Consider the following 22,913-nt stretch of genomic DNA (forward strand, 5'->3'; position numbering starts at 1 on the left):
AAAATGAATTCTATTCAAATTATTGACGAATCAAATATCAAAAAATTCAAACTCGAATTCGGAAATTTCGAATATTTGCAGAACCTTAATATACAGTGAAACCTTGATTCTATGTACACTCACGGTTCTCCAAAATTTTTCCTTACGACCGAGTTGTACGTACGAACCAGCAAGGCTAAATTATGTCCAATTTGTGGCTATCCCCCCCCCCCCCCCCCCCCCCCCCCATTTTTCCCACTGCTGCCTGAATTGCCGTTGCTGCGTCCTGCTGCCGCGAGAAATGAATTGCAGTGTCTATATATTATGCTGATGTATTTTCAATCAAAATTATATCCTATTCATGCAGAAACAACACTTGAGCTAATCAAACATAAAAATTAAAAAACTCGACACTGAAGGCAGTGTTGTAAGCCCCGTGTTAACATTTTTTATATTTTAGATCAATAAAAAAATAAAAAACACACAATATATTTGCTCAAATAAAAAAATACAGTGGGTACTTTAAGTGTAGATAAGTTTAGCTAGTAGGCCTAAAAACATCGTGAAAAACGTAATGTTTATAGTCGGCAAAGAACATTTTAAATTGCAAAATATACATATTTTATAACATGAAAAGTTGCTTTTATTTCTTAACATGTAATAATTTAAACCTAGGTGTGTAAAAGTCAGAGTAATTACAGCAGGAGACAATCTAAAATGCACGAGGGAAAAACGTAAACTCACGAATGTATAAATGTAACAGGAATGTCGGGAATATTACGTGGCTGCTTGTTAGTTCTGATACTGTATTTATGTCACAACTTAGCCGAAATACTGGTACAATTCATAAACTTCAAAAGATAAAATGAGCGGAGTCTTGGTAACTGTTTTATACATATTTTATAATTTCGGAAGTATTGTACAGTTGACGCATATTTTTTAAACCATTATCTCTGGGGATCGTAAATAATTAATTATTGGTATCAAGACATCAAGATGAGGTAAACTTGAACATGTCACAGCAGAGAGAAAACTGGTGCGTATACCAATAAACTGGTATTAGAACTGGACAAAACTGGTACACAGAAGGTGGAGCTTATATTTTTTTCCGCTAAGCTCGCATCTATTGGCTGGCTGCTGATGGAAGGTCATGAGTCTGGGCGGAGTGTTGAGTGAGTTATACTGCGCATGCGCAGCTCAGCGAACAAAGGGAGCCAGCCGGGCAGCTACGCCGCGCCGTAACAACAGCTGATCGAGTACAATGACCTTTCTCAGTGCATGGCGCGCTATTGACGGTAAATTTCCATCAATTTGCGGCCCTTTTTTTTTTAATTTTTTTTTGTGGCACAATGCCTATATTTAATGTAGCCCGTATTTGTTCTGAACGCTGCAGGATGCGACTGTATTTTTAATTTAATTAACTTTAATGTATTTCTTACAATTTTTTATATAATTTAACTTTTTTTTTTCCTTCGAAAATCTGTACGTACGACCGAGGTGTACGTACGAACTGGGGGCCGCATGAGCGAGGTTTTACTGTATATGTGTTAATGTAATTTTTTTTGTGACACAAGAAACAAATCTCTGAGAACAACCAGTATAAACTATGTATTCCGAAGTACCGGTACTCGTCCTGTGCGCTCTCCTGAGTCCTGGGGCAGTTCCCTTCCGCGCTGGGAGTGCTCACGTCGCTCGTCGGGCTGGCAAGGGAAGGCTCCCTCGAGTCCGTAGGGTCATTGCTGTCGGCACCGTCGAATGAGACAATGATCCGGTTCTCGCTTGCCACGGGTGTCGCCTCGTCCTTCTGGTATAATGACAAGCTGGCGACTATTCAACACACAAACAGCATACTCATAATTATTATTTCTACCAGACACGCTAAAATTTATGCATAATACAGAATTAAATTAGTATATTTTAATTTTTAATTCTAATTTATACTTCACAACCTTACATTCATATATATATATATATATATATATATATATATATATATATATATATATATATATATATATATATACACACACACACACATGTGTACACATGTGTATATATGTACATATGTGTGTATATCTATACACACACACACAATTCATAAGCAAATTAAAAACTTTAGATAATATTCTCTAGCCCTTGTATCATTTATTGTAAAAGCTTGATTTTAATGAAGCAGCTATCTGACACACACATACATACATACATATACATACACAAAATAAAACACAGAAGAAAAAAAAAACTATTTTCATTAGTTTTGCATCATTATTTGTATTTAACAATTGGCATATTACATTTTATAAAAAATTATTAAATTTAATTTAATATTTTTTAAAACTTCTCAATTTCAACTAATGTATTTTTTGAACTTCACAATAATTAAAAAAAAAAATGATGGATTACTATTTTCTAGTTTTCTATTATTATTAGTGTTGGACTATATCATTTTATTATTGCTTTCAAATGAGGTATGTAGTTGTGTTGTATGGAAAAACTGCAAATATTTTAATAACTTTATCCCTCACTGTTAGACAAATATCCCACATAAATAAATTCAGCTTTAGTACAACAATAAGGCAGTTTGGGTTTCAGAATAAAAAAACTGTGGCAGAGGTAGATTAACTTAACAGATCATCCTTAAATTCATAATTTCCAGAGGTATGTAGGGCACACACATAAACCAAAAGTTCATTAGTCCTGATAGATTTTATGTCACCAAATATTTTCACCACTTGAAAGTTTTTTTTTAACTGGTTAGTCTATTTATAAAGCGCCAGCTATCTAGTTCAGGCTGAGCAGATAACTTTAAAAACAAGACACCTGGGGTTAGACGAAATAATGAAGTTTGTAATATATTAAAAAATATAAATGTTTATAAAAATTATGTCATGAATTTCTATAAAGTTCTTTAGGCAATGAAAGTTCATTTGTCTATAGGGTCATAAAAATCAGATGTGTGTTTGGGGTAGCATTGACAATTAGGGAAATTAAAAAGCGCCACAATGGCGTGAATTACGGTATCGGCAATAATCGCAATTTCTGTCCACAATAAAAAAAAATTTTTTACATGTTTCCCTAAAACATTTTTTACACACGTAGCTTTGCACATCTACTTGAGTCATAAAAACACACAATCCTATTTACTTTCAATTTTTATATTTATTTAAAAAACTTTATTGGCTTTAACTTCGAGCATCCTTCGGTCTTCAAAAAGTCCTGAACATTCTTTCGATCGTCGCCAGGCCGTTCAAAAACGTCCGTATGATGCATTCCTATTGGCCCGTACAAATCGTAAGACTTAAACAATTACACACAATTACAAAAATAACCGAAATATTAAATGTTTTTTCAAAGTAAAGCTTAACCAAGGAAAACTACGTATTATTAAATGTTGTAAAAAAAAAGTTTTTAAATGTATTGTTGCAAACGACTCGGTCCACAGAGTCATAGAGCGCATTCACATAGATAGATGTTTTCTGTTTATAATCAAATAACATTGACACTCGATACTGTTTTGTAATGATTCACAATATTAAATTAAATGATAGCAAACGTAAATACAGTACAACCCGGTTATAACATTCCCGTTTTTAACATTTTCCCGCCTATAACACCATAATTTCATGGTCCCGTCATTTCTCCATTTATCACAATGCTTTAATTTCCCGCCTGTAACAATATTAACATTTCTACATTCCCGCCTTTAACGTTCAAATTTGCTTTGATAACTGCCACAATTTTCAGTATCTCTTCCTTCAAAGTCATAATTTAGAGCAAAAACATAGCTAGAAAATACAACACGCATATACAAACATCAGATGTTTACATTTGTGTAGTTCACCATAGACGTGGTACACACGCACTAAACAACTTGCACCGGATCAACTATCAATATGGCGTCCTGTTCGCACATGTTAGCCTATGACTTGTTCCGTTATACTTATGATGCACATTTTGTGCACTGATACATGGTCGGAAACAGTGCTATTGTATTCTATGGTGCTGGTTTTTGTTTCAAAGGTTTAACACCTTGAGATGGTTAAATGTTCTATGGATATATTCACGGCTTTTGTTTGTGGTTAACCTTTACCGTAATTTGTACGGCTAAGATGGCCGATAAATATAAACGAAAATCATATTCTGTAGCTGAAAAAATTCAGTTTATTAACTAGTGGACAGGAACCCCAACAAAACGCGTGTTGTGATTGCAAAAGAGTTGAATATTTCTGTTTGTGTCTGAACTGTATCGTACAACACTTTTTTTTTAGCATATTATTAGGTATTATCTATAAATAAAATTAACAAATTTTCCACTCTATTGCTGTACTTAGTGTATTACTCCTGTATTGTGTTGTTTTACCTATACTCTTTAAATTAATCAATCGACACGTAATTTATACAAAGTGAAGATGTAATTTTATGATTTCCTGCTTATAACATTTTCCTGCTTATAACATTTTTTTAAGTTGGTCCCTTGGAGAATGTTATAACAGGGTTGTACTGTATAAACAAACAATCTGGGCCTACGTTTCGGCACACTATGCAATGACTACTAATAGTGTACACAAAGAAACTGCCATCACTTATAAAAAAAATAAATTAAATAATTTACCACTAATTGGAGTGCTTGCAATATCAGATCCGCTACGGCTGCTTGTAAACATGTATATCTGTGATGTAAGATCAAGTACTTGTTGAGAACTCTGACTTTCTGAAACAAAACCAACATTTAATACTATTATTACAAAACATGTATATTTTTCCACAAAATAATGTAACATAAAATTAAAAAAATATTTTTTTATCAATTTAGAATGTAGCCTGTTTTGGATATGTAAACTGTAAATACGTACATAAATTATGTGTTCCATAGCCTTATGGTCTCAACCAAAAACAAGGCTCAACAACAACAACAACAACAACAAAAAAAAAAAAAAAAAAATAAATCAGTTCACAATCTAAGAGCAGTGTTTGAGAAGACTGGTTAAGAATAATCAATGATTAAAATAGGAAGATGTAACAACTAAAAATACTAAGACACAGATTCAGGATTTGTTTTTGAGAGCAGAATAGAGTAATAAACATATTTAACAGTTTTTTTTGGGATCACAAATAACATTCCCAGTATGTGGCTAACAGAGTTGATCCATGACATGATGTTCAGGCAGATTATACTCTGCGACCAACTAGATGCACCCCCTCCCCTTCCAAATCCCAACCAAAAAACAGAAAGCAAAGTTTACTAAACAGTAGACTCCTGGTCAAACATGGCTATTGGGGAAAAAATCTTACCACTATGTTATGGGTTGTTTGCAGTCCACTGGAAGTAAACCTATTTTACAAGCTCTAATCAAGCTTCCAGGTAAGTGGTAAAGTGTGGTATCAAGTGGTATACGAACATAGAAGTACAGGTGACATACATACATGTCTGTTTAACTTCACTTCAGCTACCAAACTATCTGCATCCTGTGTGACACGTCAAATTTAGGTTGGACTAGGAAATAAATGAAGGACTGCGATCAGTGGCGGATTTACAAATTTTCCAGGTATAGGCTGCAAAGTTTTTGCCGCCCTTGCCTCTACAATTTTCATGTCCTAGATTAAGTTAGTTACAATCCCTTTTTGCGCGATTTTTTGTTGGCAAAATCATCGATTATATCGTCGTAAGTAATATTGTTCATTAATTCCGACTCTATGCACAAAAGTGCTAAAGCGTTTAATTTTTCTTGGCTCAAGGTCGATCTCAGATAATTTTTTACCCTTTTTAGACAAGAAAAACTTCTCTCACCCGAACAATTTGTCGCTGGTGTACATAAGGCCATACGAAGGGCTATGTCCAATTTCGGATAAACGTTCTGCAAACTCTGTTTTCGCAGAAACGAAGAAAGACTCTGTAATGATGTAGAATCTGGTATTACCAGAATGCTTTGAGAAGATATGTGGCTTCGAAGTGTATGCATTCTTGAACCAACTCAGTCTCAAAATCATTATGATACATTTCTTCTAAGGACAGAGCCTTTTTCGTAAGGGTTGATAATGATAACTCGCTCATTTTGGTCAGAAATGAAAATTTTTCATTGAAATTGTCGTATGCCTTCTTCCTTTTTTCTAATTCGGATACGAGTCTATCAATGATGACGAGAAATGTATTAACCCTGAAAGTATCGCTAGTATCACTCGCTGTCATACTCATTTCTTCATCGGGTGTTTCATCAGCAAATTTTTTTCTTTTCAGTTGTCTTTTTCCCAAGTCTTTTGTGTACTGCTTCGACGCACTTAATTCCATTGCCATTTCTTCGAAATACTTGAAGTTTTCTCGTTGCTCTACGAAAAACTTGCGAAGAGATTCATAAAGATCGGCTACAGTAATCAAATCTACAGTAGAAGCCTGGATTTGAACATTTACTTTGTTTATTCTTTCCAAAAAAACATTCCACACAACAACCATTAACGCTGTTTCCAGTTTTTTTAATTTTGAAAGAATTCCCATTGCTTCATTTCTTGTGACAGGCTTTTCGGTGCAGTCATTCCTGATTGTTTCCAAAGCTTTAATGACTTCGTGCCACGAATCTCTCAAACTTCTGCATGCATCCTCTCTAGCTGACCAACGTGTGAGGTTTACTCTCTTGACTGTTTTGCCTTCTCCGACTTCAGTCATCAATATCTTCCAGCGTTGTGTTGAACTTGAAAAAAAAACGTATATTTCTTGGAGCAACATGAAGAATCGACAAGCTTCTGTGCAAGATTCAGCAGTCGCAGTTGCCACTAAATTTAAAGAATGGGCAGAGCAAGGAACGAAAAAAGCAAACGGTGCTTGACTTTGAATTTTAGCCTGTAAGCCATTGTATATGCCAGACATATTTGCGGCATTGTCATACGATTGTCCACGGCAGTCTTCAATGTTCAAACCCAAGGTTTTTAGTTCCTAAGTAATGGCAGCAAACATTTCTTCAGCTTTATGTCCCACTGAGGGCAAAAACTTGAGGAATCTTTCACAGGGTTCTCCTGTTTCTAAAACATACCGAATCACGAAGGTGAGCTGGTCCACATGTGCTATATCCGGTGTTGAATCGATGATTAAGGAAAAGTATTTCTCCCTTCTTATCTCGTCTCCAATTTGCTTCAAGACTTTATGGCACATCAAAAGTATAAATTCATCACAAACTGTCTTCGATAAGTAACTGGTACTTCCGGATCCTTGATTCCCAAATCGTTCAATATGACTGGCTAAGAAAGGATCAAACTCAGCTAACAGTTCCAGAATCATAAAATAATTTCCGTTGTGTGGATCACCGAACTTTTCACTTTTTCCTCTAAAAGCGAGACCTCTTGAACACAGCCGCTTCACTACAGCAACAACCCTTTTCAGAACATTTCTCCAATAAGTAATTTCTTCATCAATTTGCAAATGCAGTAAATTGTCGATTCGACCATCAATCGCACTTCTAGCTTTCAGACTAAGGATACTGGATTTATGACGCGCAGAGTTTTCATGCTGAGCTACTCGGTGTTCTGCATTTTTCCAGTCATTAAATCCTTCGTTCTCGAACTGAGTTTTATTCTCCAATGGACCGAATGCTAAACATGGTCCGCAATATACGGAACTCTTACTTTCAGAGTAAACCAGCCAATTTCGGTCCTTCACTTCATTGTTTTTCATTTTTCTTTGAAAGATACTCACTGGCAAGAAACGACGTTGATCAGCATATAGTTTTCCACTTTTAGAGAAGTCAGAAGACTTGTTTTGATAAAAGCCGCATCTTGCAATAATTTCCCTTAAAGTATCGTTAATTTCCCATAAAGCTGGATCTTTGTTTTGATCTACAGTTGTTTGCTTTTGGTCATCATTTAACGATTCGGTCTGAGAGGCATCTTCAATTTTGGAGCACTCGTCGTCAAGAACATAATCATCAGTTTTTTCTTTAGTCGATAGTTCAACAGATGACAGTTGGGCAGCAGAATTAAAGTCCGTTTCATCCTTTCCAGATTGCATTGTTGAAGTTCCCGTTTTTCGACCCAATTTTCATTTTTAAAAAAACTGTCAATTTTTGTGGTTTTTCGTATAATTTGCTCTTGTTCTTCTTTTTTTATTTTGGCCTTCTTTTTGTACTCCGCTCCACTAAGTCGCTTTCTCCCATCACTCATTTTCACAATTTTTTCTTCAGGAACTGAAATGGAAAGGATTACATTAACAAGTTTATTTTTCGTACACAAGCAGCGATAGGGGAGGGCAGGGTAGCGTAGCCAGAGCGAGCAAAGTGGCCATTGGCTGTTACTCAGCTGGAGAGTGATGAAGTTTGGTAGCGAGGATGTGAAACATTTGTAAGAGACGCCATTAGTGTTCTGAGAGCACCCGGTCTGTTTGCAGTGAAAGTTATTTGTTTTATTAAGGTTTTACTGGTTTTACTATTTCTGATGTAACATGTAAGGTAAGTAATAATTACTGTTGATCATTATTAAATACACAGTAATGCCATAATTATTTAATATAGCCTATCCAAATTAGCATGTTTTAAACTTTAATACCACATATTAATAACTGTAGAAGATGTCTTTTTTTTTGCTAGTTTTTTTGTAATGGCGTCTCAGAGGGAAAAGTGGCCAGCCACCACCGCATGTTCACTTTGCCCGAACTGTATATACTTAGCTCTATTTATGTATTACTAAATAATAAAACAAACTATTGAACATTTTACATTTTTTTTAATCTACACTGTAAATTTCTAACGTGTTTTGCAATGTGTGTGTTGTTTTCGTGTGGGGAACGACCTTACACAAAAATTTGCCAGCAGGAGAGGCTTGGCAGATAAGGTGGCAGTATCTCAAGGACGGCTCATATTTCACAAACAAGTGCAGGTGGCCGGAAATGGTATCCCGTGATTTAGTTTCCTTAAGATAAAAGAAAAATGAAAAAAAAATGTCATATCATTTACCCGATTAGTGCGACGGGCAAACAAAAAACAAACATGAGTCGCTCCAATATTTACATTTTAATGGTGTTTTGATTGTACGAAAACTATATTATTGAAGGGTTATTTTATATTTTGATTTTAATTACAATATACAATTTATGTATCGTTTTATCTTAGGATGGCCACGTTACCCTGCTCACCCCTATCCTTCATTCAGAATTCACATAATAAATAGTTAACGTAAAAACGTATTTTTTTAATGCTATCACGAAAAAATTAAAATTTCTTTGCATGGTTTCCGATGAATTGTTTATTGTGAATTATTATTTCTATTTTTTGATGTTTGCTTCATTGAAAAAGACAAAATGACAAGATAACCATGAGCAATCTTTTAGAATACTATTTATAGTTAATATGAAAATGTTCTAAATTTAACGTGACCATGTTCCAAGCTTCAAAATGAAAAATATTATTGCAGGGCTTTTTCAATAAATTTATTCGTTATCGTTACAGATGCTTTATTATAATGTATTATGATTATAAAAAGTTTTTACTTACCGGTGCTGTGAAAATATTCATACAATGATACAATTCACGAAACACTTCGAAAAATAACAGTCCACACGACACACCTACGTAGAAATATCAATTCGTTATGCAATACACGCGTAAGACAACTGTGGTCCTGACTCCCGAGGTAACAGCTCTAATTGCCGCCCCACCCGCGACATGACGCGGTTCGACCCTTGAGGCGGACTAGGAGAAGGGAGGGGACAGTCTGGCGGAAGGGATAGCGGCGGAGGGAGGGCGGAGGGGCCCTTCTGATCTTGGGTAGTCACATTTTTCCCGGGACCATAGTTGTCTTGGGCGTGTAGTGCCAACCGAGGCCTTGTCCATTAAAATTCGCATTTACTGACTAGCGAACTAGCTGTTTTACTCTGGAATATGGAAGTTTGCTACACGGATTCACGGAACGTACAATGACAAGGGAGAGGGGAAAGTCATCGGCAAAATTTGTTGCAGACTTCTATTTGTAAAACATCAGAAAACAGAAAACCGTCATGCAGAAATATTTTTGATTTCTATGAGGTAGCAAAAAAAAAAATCGGTCCCCAAATTTGCCGCCCCAAAAATCTGCCGCCCTAGGCTCAAGCCTACTCAGCCTACTGGTAAATCCGCCACTGACTGCGATAAAGTTGAACTTTGACAACACATCACAAATTAACTAAAAAAAGAACACTTCTGACGTAGAGTCAGGCATACAAAATATAAATCAAATTTTAAGTAATTAGTGATTTCTAACTGATTAACACCTTCAAAAAATTATTAATGATTCTATCTGAGCTTTAAGAGTACTTGAATGAATGTAAATTAAAATGCATAGAACCTTCCTGATCCTCGTCGTCATCAAAGTCATCTAAAGGTGCAATGTCACTGGTGTTGACACTCATGAGACTAGCCATGCTCTGCATATCTTCATCCCTGAAAAATAATGGACACTATTATTAATATCTATTATTGCAAAATATGGAACATTTTTTAAAGTATCATTACATATGATGTTATTGGGTGAATATTGAACAACACAACATTAAAATATTTTATGCAATAAAATTATACCACAAATTTTGATTGAACTCTTTTTGTTAGTTTTCATTTTAACATGATCAACTATGTGTGATTCAGACACAGTTTTATAAAATGAACATACTTATAAGTCATACCCCACATTAATAACTTAAATCAATAATTATAAATGTGGGCAAAACTAAAACTACTTACGTTGCTTTACCCTCGCGTAAGAACACACATGACAAAGTGCACTCCATTGCAGCACTAACAATTTTTTTTGTTAGCGGTTTAAATGGAAGTGTTAAATATGTCTGTGAAGACTCAATGCTAGCGTATTTCTTCATGTTGATGTTTGCAGATGCCAACTGTCTCCGTTTGCCAGTAGGTGAAACCTGCCCAGACAAATCAAAGAATACGTACATATTACAAAATCCAGCTTGATAAGAATAGGTCCTTGCCAGAAGCTAGAATAAAATTTGTATTTATTTTTCCAACATGTCATACGTACATTGCCATGGATTTACTTACTGGTCATGTTCAGATGAATCTACTCTCATAAGTCTTTAAACGCTGACATTAGAATCATATTATTGTACAAACTTGTTACTGCTAAGTATATTTTATAAACTTTTCTATTAGACTCTTGACTAGGTTGCTTGGTAAGGGCCCTTTTCTACAAGCATGTGCAACCATTTAACAGTGGGCAATACATTTTGAAGAATCATTGCTTGCCCTGGATGTGTTCCTACGAGACACTTCAACTGCGGCAGCCACGCGGGGTAGGAGACCATTGGGGTGGGTTTAAAGCTAGCTGTGCGTGGTTGTAGCCCTGCTGCTGCATGGAATGCAAAGACAACAGTAGTGCACATCACATGAACAGGAGAAGCCTCGTGGTACAAAGCAAACACGGCTGCATCCAAACCGCTTGCGAGAAAGGTCGCAAACAGCCCAGCTAACTGCAATGCTTTGAAAGCAATAGTGTTATGCTGACAAGAGTGCTATTCATCTGCGGGACTGCTGCGCAGGGGTGAAAATCTGTAAGATTCCCAGGAGGGAGGGAGGGAGGGAGGGAGAGCAGGGGCTTGGAATTACGATGGACCCATGCAACTAATTCAATGCATTCCTTAATACCCGCAAAAAATGTTATCAAATAAACTTGTAAAATAAGTAATCCTGCAAAAAATATCCGAACAGCTTAGCAAAAACCTGTTACGTATCCAGTGAGATGAAAATTCAAACAAAAGTAGTGTGTATACTCAACTATATTACACATCTGTTACATGGAAAATGAACTAACAATGTAAGGTCAAGTAACTTCAATTTATTCAACACTTGCATAATCACTACCAGTCATCACAAAGCATTACTAAAAAAAAATTCAAACAAATAATTTACTAAGGATACTGACACTGGTAGTAGAATTCTGTGTAGTTAATAGATGTAAAGGTAAATAATTTTACTGAAATTAGTCTTGGGTGTGATTTGTTTACAATGATTCTCTATGGCTTTGGGAACATTGAAACTTCCCTTGAAAAATTTGCTAGACATGATGCAAATATAATAACTTTTTAAATCCTGAAAGTTTCTTAGCTGTTATGTGAACAATCAATGTAAGACTGCAGTGGTAATTGCTGCCCCTTTTTAGCAACAGAACCAATGGTCGCGGAAAGTATTAAGTGTTGAGTGGCAGAACTTGCTGCTATTCAAACAAATAAAAATTTCAGAAAGAAGGAAAGAAAACATAATTTATATATAGGTTTTTTTTTTCCCATGACTTCTTTGTGCACAACAAATTCTATTAAATAATCATGACAGCTTAGTACCGTCCACAATGATTTTGTAGTAAACTTAGTTGCCATTAACGGGAAATAAACAAATCAGTTAATTGTCTTTCACACAGAGAGAACTAACAATATCTGCCTTCTCAGAAATGGCAGCATCTATGAGTTTCTCAATGATTTTGTGCATATATCTACACTATGTATGAAATTTGTTTACAATGAAACTGCCTCTTATGCTCGAGATGTTTGAGGATCTGCAATATAAACTGGCCACTGTCAGGGTTTATTGTGAAATTATTAAAAAAATATATTTATTATAAAATGACATTTAGGAGTTTGTTGGCCATGTGAGAGATGCAGAGTTGAAATAAAGTTCTTAGTTTAACCAATTACCAAGTGGTTTATTTTACATCATAACTATAGAGAAGATGAAACTTTATTTATGTTTTTCTGTGACCATCATTTTGAAAACTACACTTTGAATAATGCAATGAAACTACATAAACTGGTATTCATTCCTATAACTGAGCAATCTTTAAGTTACTCGAGAGTTGGCCGACCTTGACGAGACAGTTGCCTGAGTGAACGTTCGCTAGAAATCCCTATCAAGACAATGATTCAGCAGTTGATAGCGACTCGCCCGCCACTCAGTTGCTGACGATCGAGTTGCCAGTGTGAAAGGTCTCTTACTTTCAAAGACTAATTTAAAAAATATTCACATCAATATGAATTCAGTAAAATTATAAGAGTTATAGGACTAAGAATGATCAAATAAAATCCAACAGTGAGTTAATGAGAAGAACAAAGAATAAAAAATAATAATTGATATGATATACTGTACATAGTTACTCTAATCTCTTAGCTCGGTTGGAGCGAAGTCCTTTACACACTGGTAAAATATCGTATGACTATCATACTCTGTTGCACAATTTTTGTAGCTTTTTTAAATTAATATATAATGAACCAAATACATTACAAAGCATTACAAAGCAACAAATCACAAAAAAATTTTTTATTTGGCTATAAACTATAATGTTTTCAATTTTTATTAAAGAAATTTTTTATATCATACATCATTTTGGTACAATTTTCATGTTACTGAGCACATACTCTCAAAACTATTTGGAATATATTGGAGAAGCACCATGGATGTCGGTTTCTCTTAATTATGATGTACACAAGGCAAAGGATACGTTGTAGATGTTGCCAATAATAATATGTATAGTTACTGTTATTGTAATATAACAGTCATTCATTTTTTTACTCGACAGTCCAAGACAAATAGCCAAATACAGTACATAAAATTGAATTGTTGAGAAGACTGACTAATAACTTATGTAGGCCAAGTAAATTAGCAGAAGAAGACAGAAAAATATGAGGGAAAAATGCTATCCTTGAAAAATTTTGTAAGGAAGAAGTAAATAAACTACTACTACACTAAAATGGTATTAGTGTATCAAAGATGCAATGCACTAACAAAATAAGAGCTAAAGCTTAACAAATGCTAGGCAGCATTTCTCTAAATTATGTCATCTCTATAAATTAAAAATTGAACAAAATCTTATAATTTAAGAAAATTATTATTAACGAAATTCTTTTTTATTATTCATTTGTTAACTTATGCGACAATTTTAAAAGAATTCATTATCACTGCAATAAAAGGAACGTACCTGAATTTAAAAACTACATATCAATTACAGAACTTATATATTAATGATCACTATATGCAAATAACTTACAGGAATTCGTATAACAAATTACATATTAACACAACACATATTTTAATACAATACTTATAAAATTATTGAATTTATACTAGGTATCTATTTGAATCATTATTTCACAGCATATTTATAAAGTAGAAAAGCCACATGGCAATGCATCGTGCTGTTCAAGACTTCTGTTATAGAGCATCCCACTCTTAGATTGCAGTGTGGAAGTAAATGGGCGCATTCTCTCTCTCTCTAACACACGCCGATTGCCGTTAGCGCTGTCCTTGTTTCTTCGTGCGTTGTTGCCAAATATCAAACGAAATTAAAATTTTAATTTTTGGACCAAGCTTTTTTTCATATTGTATTGCATCGAAATACGCATCAGGCAATGCATATTTTGAATACTTAACAATATTTTAAGGGTCCGAAAAAAACTAAAAAAACATAACTTATTCACTGCGAACTGTTTTGAAGTATTCCGAGATGTTTCACATAAAAAAAAAAAAAAAAACCTATATGTGTGTTTCATTCAGATTTTTTTTATTAATAAATTAATGCCTTAAGACGCCACCGAACAAATGTTAAGACAAAAACTGTACAGGTTTCACTTAAATAATTTTTTTTATATATTGAAATGCATTTTCTCACAAACTGACACATCAAAAAGTTGACCAGCGGAAAAGTTTTTTTCTATTAAAGATAGATGGGGGACGAAAGCGTGAAAAATGTTCACAATGAATTGAATTAGTTTTTAAAAGCAGCTCCATCTCAATTACTTCTACAGTTTCCATGGAAATATCTGTTAAAGACGTGTCTTATCAGTACAAGAGCGCGCTGCAATAAAGGTTTCTCTCACAAGCTGCCGTCGTAAGAGGAAACAGGGTCGTGTGTTTAGATAAATGTGGTTCTGTCCTGCAAGCAATTTCAAATACATGGATTCCTTAGTCAACCATGTATTTTCTTAGACACACATTTCTGAAAACCAGCCTGCCAGTTAGTATTGCGTCTCACGACGAAGCAACGCGTTGTGTCCGGTGACTCGTTACAGTTATAATTTTGACAAATGATATATTAAAATACGTGATTTTATTTTCTACATTTATTTTTATTACGTACATATAAAATATGGAAGATAGAACACAGAAAAGAAATTATATCGGTAGGCTACGCGGGAGGGAGCGCAAGATTGTGTTGAATGTATTTGAGTATTTTTCAAAAAATATGTGTGTGTGCAATGCAATTAAGGAAGCTTACCATTCCTCTGGTCAGCTCTGTGATACTCTAATGGAAGGGGTATCAACATTGGTCAGCGGTAGCGATAGTGATTAAAAGGTATGTGATGTTATTAATTCCTTAATCAAATTAACATTACATTTATCGTATAAATTCCTATGAATGAAATGTGTGTGAACAGATTCTTGTTGTAAGTTAAAGTTAAAAATAGTTCCTTATCGGCACAGCCTAAAGGCGCAGGAAGATTTTGATGATTATATTTCTTTAAATTAGAACTAGTTAGACAAAGTTTTGGAAAATAATTATGATATTTACAAACAATTTAAACAGATTTGATAATGTGTCTACTAAGGCAGTTACGTTTTTTTGTCCGGTGAAAATTTTTTTATAACCCAAACAGTTATGGCTGGTCGTATCAAAAATTTATTTTAAAAACATTTTTTGGCATTAGGTACTCCGAGTTATCATACCTACGTTAAAACGGATGCGATATTATTCATATTATGGGAGATGTTGAGATTTTTCTGTTTTTCAAAAAATCTTCCCCATTTCGACCCAATTGTTCGGATTTTTCCCATAACTTACTCGACCGACAATTTCCATGGCCGTATTTTATTTATCATTTTGGACATGACTTGTCCAAAAATACGGCATTTATCGGGCCCATGAACATGTGTTTATATATATATATATATATATATATAATAATAATAATATATGGGATTTTTAGAACATAAAAGAAAACTATAAGAAATTTTTGTCTACAATAGATAGTTTTTATTTGAAATTTACATAAAAGTGGCATTATTACAAATTTATATGTGTAATAGTATCAAATAATATAAATTACGATATGATTTCTTAAAATGCTTCTTGTTCGCTCCGAATTACAAAGCCACACATCTCCTGAAATTCGTAATTTGTTAGAGATTTGGCAACAGCGCGCGCCATAAGCCGTGTACTGCAATCTAAGAGTGGGACGGGCTATAGCAGATCTAAGGGTAAACAGCTATGTCTTTTTTCTCTTTCTCCATTCCTCTCTTTCTCTTTTCCAACACCACGGAGATGTTTGTGCTCGCTGACACGCTGCAGCACAAGCGCCAACTGCAGGCCGTGCTCTTCTCCCCAATTCCTGTTACAAATTTCTGTCGCATTCACGTACTTACTCCCACAAAATGTCGTATACTGAGAGCTAAAATATTACACATCAAAAAAATTTAAATGCGAGAATAACTAAATTAATATTTGCAGGATAAAAATCATGATGTGATTGGTCCTTCTGGCAAAGTTTGATGACCAAGCTCATGATACACTGGCCATTGCAATTTTTTCTACTTTGCTAGTGTAATTTCATGCGCATCACACTAATGCTCAAACATTAATTTTGTGTTTTGTAGCAAATTTTGTTGCAGAAATTTACTACATGACTTCTGATATTAATTGTAAAACATTAGGCAAATATTCATTATTGAAGAATTTTAGTAACAATTTTTGGTCGTGGTACCAGGGGAGAGGTCATATATGTCTCTCCATAATCCTAAAAAATATCATTCCCACCAACAAATCGAAAGAATCCTAAAGCAAACAGCAGGCAAAGAGGTTATATCTTCTCCCCTCTCCATGAACTGAAATTTTCTCTGTAAGCTCCTGTTAGTGGTCACTCACTAAAAGTCATTTCCTGAGTTTATACAATTGGAAATACCTGCAAATTTACTTCTATAGTCTTATTAAAAATTTTTTTTTATAAAAATATAAACTCAGAGAGAAAAAAAACTAAATTCCAACAGGTTGGGTGAAGCCAAAACTTAATAACGGTATGTATAGTAATATAAAAATTTACTGTGTAAATTAGTATGCTGCTAATATAGAATCATCACCAGGCTGTAATGAAAATTTATTTAAAAAAAAATAGACTGAAAAATGTCAATTTCCTAGCTCTTGTACTAATGGGGGGTGGGCTTTGATTTACCATGTTGTGAGATTAATAATACCCAACACTAACATGGTTTGTAGTTTCCTCCTGTGCAATAAAAAAATACAGAGATTTTAAGGACCTCTTTACTTCATCACCTTCACCACTATCAAGAGTTTGGAAACTATTTGAAATATCACAAAGTCTTCACAAACAATTTGGAATAATTCATGAACAAAAAATATTTAATTGGTTAGTTCAATTCTTACAGATGAGCCCATATTGTCCAGAATTATCTCTGGAACACATATCTAACTGAAGCATACGGTCTAACTCAAATTTGCAGCCCTAACATTTAATTTGACCACTAATCACATTTACTGCATAAGTTAAAATCAAGACAGTAAAACACATCTTTCTAGTTTAAGGGTGAGATACAAAATACAAAAACCAACTATAACACTTTTTTTGCATATTAAAAATTTTATCAAGTAGCTTGACATTTGCGAATTGTCTGCGCATGCACAAAGCGATGTTTGCTGCCAAGTCAAAATAATACCAGCTTTTATTAAGGTGTTTTTAAGGATTATTAGTGAAGTTTAAAGACTTACAAAACAGCCCTAAGGACTTTTTGGATATTAAGGAGGTGTACAACATTGAACAAACTTGTTCGGAGTCTGAAAGAACATTTGTATGGAAATTTGCATGCAGTTAGATATCCAACTTACATCCTCAATGACGAAGGTCCAGTCCTTGTCTTCCATCTCCTGCGTCCTGGGGTCTTTGAAGAGCGTGACGCACACCTCCTTGTTCTCGGGCACGGCCCACACCACCACGCCCTTCAGGGGGTCCTTCATCGTGGGCTCCCAGGGCAGGGCCTGCGTCACCACCCGGCGGCTGCGTCTCGTCCACGCCAGGCTCAGCTTGTTGGGCTTCCTGCACCACCGCATCCCTCACTCGCCTTTCCTTCCAGGGATCAGTGCTTCCCGACATCAGGGGCCGCGACAGCAGAGTGGCCAGAGCGTGTGCCCCCCACCGCAGTGGGATACGTGTTGGACGTTGCAGCGAGTCGGTGGGTTCTCTCAGGGCACTCCCACACGTTCATCCCATCGATACTCCATTCTCATTTCATTACCTGCCGTTGTATTGTATCAAATGGCCCCAATTTCAACAAGACATTAGGGCCCCCGTCTACCCAGGTGCACATATGGTGTGCATAGCTTTAGAAAAACCACACAATATGAAAACTGATCATCACAGTAGATCTGTTTACGAAAAGCATTAAAAATATATCAAGGGCGGATGAGTAGTTCTGTTTCCTTACTTTGTGATTAAAGTGTATTTTTAGACGAGCAAATATGGCTAAAAAGTTTGTTTTCAGAAACACCTGATAAAAATTCTTGAAAGAACTCAGAAAACTTGCATTATATCATTATCTTAATTTCTCCGCCATTCCCCTGAATGCATGTCAGTTCACAGCCTCGTCCTTAGAGGCTATACTGCACTAGAAGCACTAAGTACTAGTGACCGTCACATTTATCATCTCGCCTCACTAACACCAATACACCCATGACTAGGCAGATACCTTAAGCACTAATTCATTCATTATTGCATTATCAGAAAAATTCTGGTTCACCTCACAATTATGTGAATTACAATTAGGAACATTAGAACAATCTGCACAACAAAAACCCATTTTAAATTTAATTCTAAGCTTATAATGGTAGGCACATCATCTGAAACAGTAGAAAAACCTTTCTTACAAAAGTATTTTTGAAAATTAATAATCTTATGTTGATTCTCTGATTTTGCAAAACCATTTTTCCCAGAAGTAAATATTGAGGAAAGAGGCACATCAAAACAAATAAAAAAACAAAAAATTTGTAAATACATTTTTTATATCCTTAACTTGTTCATAATCATTGTGTTAAATGGCATTGGGATACTCCAGTTTAGCATTAAGGACCATTTTAATAGTTAGGTATAACAATTCAATTACCTTTATAAATTTATGGTTGGTATAAAACTATGGTAAATATTACCTATCATTGTACTTTCATAGGATAGTCGAGACTGTTTTCCACCAGAGATATCCCTGATCCCTGCTCTACTGTTTACTTGTTATTAGTAGCTGCAACTTCATTCTGTGGTTCTCCAGAGATCATTAGGAATATAGAGTAACCATGGCTGTTTTAAAAAGAGGGATTTTTAATGTTAGTACCTTACCGCTGAGGCCATGCTACATTCCTAATAATCTCTGGAGAACAACAGGATCAAGTTGCAGTTAGTAGCAACAAAATAGTAGGGCAGCCACAATTAGGGCAATATCACGTGGCAAACAGTCTCTTCTATCCTATAGCATTACAAAAATTTATATCAGTATATTTAAATTACTTTACAGACAATGGAACAGTTCAAAATGTAGTTGAAGTATCCCAATCAAAGTGATAACTTAATTTTCACAATAACAAAGTATCATGTAAAATAAATCACAATAAATAAAAACATAACTTTTTAAGTTTACATACCTAGTTTAGCACTGCTTATTAGATCCCTTACCCTGTGGCCCAAATACTCTTAACAGTTGACATAATTGCTTCAAACTATTAAACAACAATACAATTAGTTTACATAGTGTATTTAGCAGTCAGATAATTAAACATGGTAAAAATCATATCTTTGTATAAACACACTACTGATAAATATTTCTGCTCTAACTAATGAAATCATAAAAATATTCTATTGCTCTTTTACAGTCATTAAAAAGAACATAAGGATATAAAACGGTAAATATGTAGTGTACGGATTAGCGCCAAAAAAAATCGTAAAAATATAAAATAACTTTCATTATATGCTCTTTTACGTCCTCTTTTCATAACCGCCTGCGGAGATAAGAAATTCCAAATACTTTAGGAGATATGGAATTTTTTAATTTTCAAATTTGGGCAATATTTGTTAAAAAAAAATTTTAAATTCCACAAATACCTCTATTCTGTGCTCTTTAACTTCCTCTTTTCATTAAACCCGGCGGAGATCAGAAATTCCAAATACTTTAGGAGATATGGAATTTTTTAATTTTCATGCTGTGCACTGATGCGGCATTCAGCGGGAAGCCTACGATTCACTCATCCTTCTGGACATACCCGAATAGTCACGTTGGCAAGCCTTCTTTTCTTAAAATTAGCAAGAAGTAATTAAAAATACTTTAAAACTTTGTGGATGGTTGGTTATATTAGGTAAGTATAGCTACATTAAAAAAACTGTAAAATCATTTTATGGTTGCTTAGCAAATAACTTTTTAATATGTAGCTATCCAGTGCTAGGAAACCGTTTACATGATTTCACAGTATTTTTAATGTAGCTATCCTAACCAAATCAACCATCCACAATGTTTTAAAGTATTTATAATGTAGCTAACATAACCTAATTGACCATTAGTTTTCATGAGTTGCATATTTATTTACAATAAAAAAAAAAAACAAAAAAAAAAACAAAGATGCACGATTGGGCGTTTGCCTCTCGTCTGTTGAAAGAAGGCTTGCCAACGTGAGTATTCGGGTATGTCCAGAAGGATGAGTGAATCGTAGGCTTCCCGCCATCACCATTGGTGCTTGTTTACAAGTATGATTTTTTTTTTTCCGCGACGTAGATGAACGACTACATCACGTAAAAAGAAAATTACGTGAGTTCCTACTGTTCATCCTTTTTCCCGGTTTGTTAGGTCAGGTCAGCTACATTATAAATACTTTAAAACTAAACAACCATTAAAATTAATTTTTATTATTTTTAATGTCCGTTCAGTTTCAAAGTATTTATACTGTAGCTGACCTGACATAATCTACCTTTGTCCCGTTTTGTTAGGTCAGATCAGTTACATTATAAATACTTAAAACTATACAAGTAAAATTAATTGATATTATTTTTAATTTCCGTTTATTTTGAAGTATTTATAATGTAACTAGCCTTACCTAATGGAAAATTTCTGTTATTTAGGCATTCACGCACACACAGCAAAATATAAAATGGCGTCTGTTGAATGATTACATAGGGCTTGTATTGCAAAATAAGAACGGCGATATCTCCAAAAGTAATTTGAATTTTTTATCTCCGCAGGCGGTTATGAAAAGAGGACGTAAAAGAGCATATAATGAAAGTTATTTTATATTTGTACGATTTTTTTTGGCGCTAATCCGTACACAACATATTTACCTATAAAACAATCCATTTTCAAATTTTTTTCATCTTTGTTTCTATGTGCCCCTGTCCACAATATTTACTTTTTTTTTTCAGGTTATACAGTGTTTAGTTAGTAATCTGAATATCAGCGTAAATAATTGTAATGTATTAAATAAAACTTTAAAATCTGTAGCTGGAATTTTGTTGTTGGTACACCCCTTATTAAGATATGGAATAATTTGTCCTAATGTGTTGTCAACTATAGGTGATAGCAGAAACAAAACTTTAGGTAAATATTGCTTACAAAAGCCATACATACAGTATAAAAAGGGCCACACACAAACAAATTTAACATCATGTGGTATTTTCCGAGCAGCCTTTCGTTAGTACTAAACACTTTAGACTAAAATATACTTAGTATTAATCAAGAACCACACCACTATTATGCAAAATAAAAGTTAAAAATAGTTCATACCATTTAGATGTGGTTTCTAAAGTCACCTGATGGTAAGAAACTGTAAATTGAAATTTTGCTGCATGTTTGTTAACCCGTTGCAGTCTTTTCCATACTGATGTCATTGCTAAAGATGATGAAGACTTGTTTCACAAGTTGTCACACACAAGGACCCCTGTAAACAGCAGAAATATCTTTATTTTCTCAACACAGAAACTAATTTGTAAAGTATCCAATAATCAAAACATGCAGTAGTGAAATAAAACAAGAAATGGCAAGTAGAAATGCCTTGTATGCCACATGACAAGTACATACAGTTCCTACCATAGGTTCCAGTGAAAAAAAATAAATATATGTACAGCTATAACATATCTAAATAAGAAACTATGGCCTTATTTTGAAATGAAAACTGAACAAATCGTTAGCACAAACACTCAAATTTAAATAGTTTAGAAATTATAAAACGCTGAGATGTCTTCTATTAGCACACGAAACTTCAAACTTAAAGGTTAGAAGTACTTTATTTTTTTAAAACTAACAACAAATGCAGGCGCAGCTTATTAAACACACTAAATTTATATGAAATATAAAACATACTCCGAATAAATCTGACTTGGTTTGAAACAAGCTTGTGTCGCTGTCAAATGAACTTTACTTGTCCTTGGTTTATTTTTAAACACGGGTCAGCTGAACGTTAAGTATTCTTTTTCATGATCTTGTCATTTTTTACGGAATTCGAAGCTAACTTCCCTCAGCCAATATCTATGCCCAAAAAGTTCAGGAAAAGTAAAAACGCGTTCCAGCTAAACAATGAATAAACGTGTAATACTTCAACAACTACAAAGCACTTAAAAGTGAGAAAACATATTTGACACAAGTTTCAAGTTAAAATTTATTTTCGGCAGGTCGACATGATAATTTTATTTTTTGGAGATTACTAAATATTAGAACTGCTTAAACTCACTACTCAACGGTGTTTAATGATGATGTAATATCCCAGACAGATATTTCTACATTTTTATTAGCACAACTAGTAAAATACAGATAGTATGGGATTTAAAAAACATCACTGAATGTCAATAATCAACCAATGCAATGTCTATTCATTTGAACATGTGAATACACTAGTGGTCCCAATCTTTCCTACACAGACCCTCTTTGGAAGTGTGTCGAAAAACATTT

General features: G+C 34.4%; 1 protein-coding gene across 2 annotated transcripts; it reads right to left on the bottom strand.

Annotated features, from left to right (window-relative positions):
- Window positions 1-656: 656 nt before the first annotated feature.
- LOC134546299 (EH domain-binding protein 1-like) lies at window positions 657-22,806 on the bottom strand. 2 transcript variants are annotated; one of them, XM_063389020.1, is made up of 7 exons: window positions 22,696-22,806; window positions 21,753-21,906; window positions 17,830-18,037; window positions 10,674-10,855; window positions 10,279-10,373; window positions 4,592-4,690; window positions 657-1,806 (listed from the first exon to the last, which is right to left on the bottom strand). In XM_063389020.1, the coding sequence occupies exons 2-7, from the start codon at window positions 21,854-21,856 to the stop codon at window positions 1,415-1,417; spliced, it is 1,080 nt and encodes a 359-aa protein (XP_063245090.1). In that variant the 5' UTR covers window positions 21,857-21,906; window positions 22,696-22,806; the 3' UTR covers window positions 657-1,414. The 2 variants fall into 2 exon arrangements, with proteins under 2 accessions (XP_063245090.1, XP_063245091.1); XM_063389021.1 differs by lacking the exon at window positions 22,696-22,806 and adding an exon at window positions 22,329-22,689.
- Window positions 22,807-22,913: the final 107 nt, after the last annotated feature.

The sequence above is a fragment of the Bacillus rossius genome, chromosome 1 (assembly GCF_032445375.1).
Source record: "Bacillus rossius redtenbacheri isolate Brsri chromosome 1, Brsri_v3, whole genome shotgun sequence".
Taxonomy (NCBI): Eukaryota; Metazoa; Arthropoda; class Insecta; order Phasmatodea; family Bacillidae; genus Bacillus; species Bacillus rossius.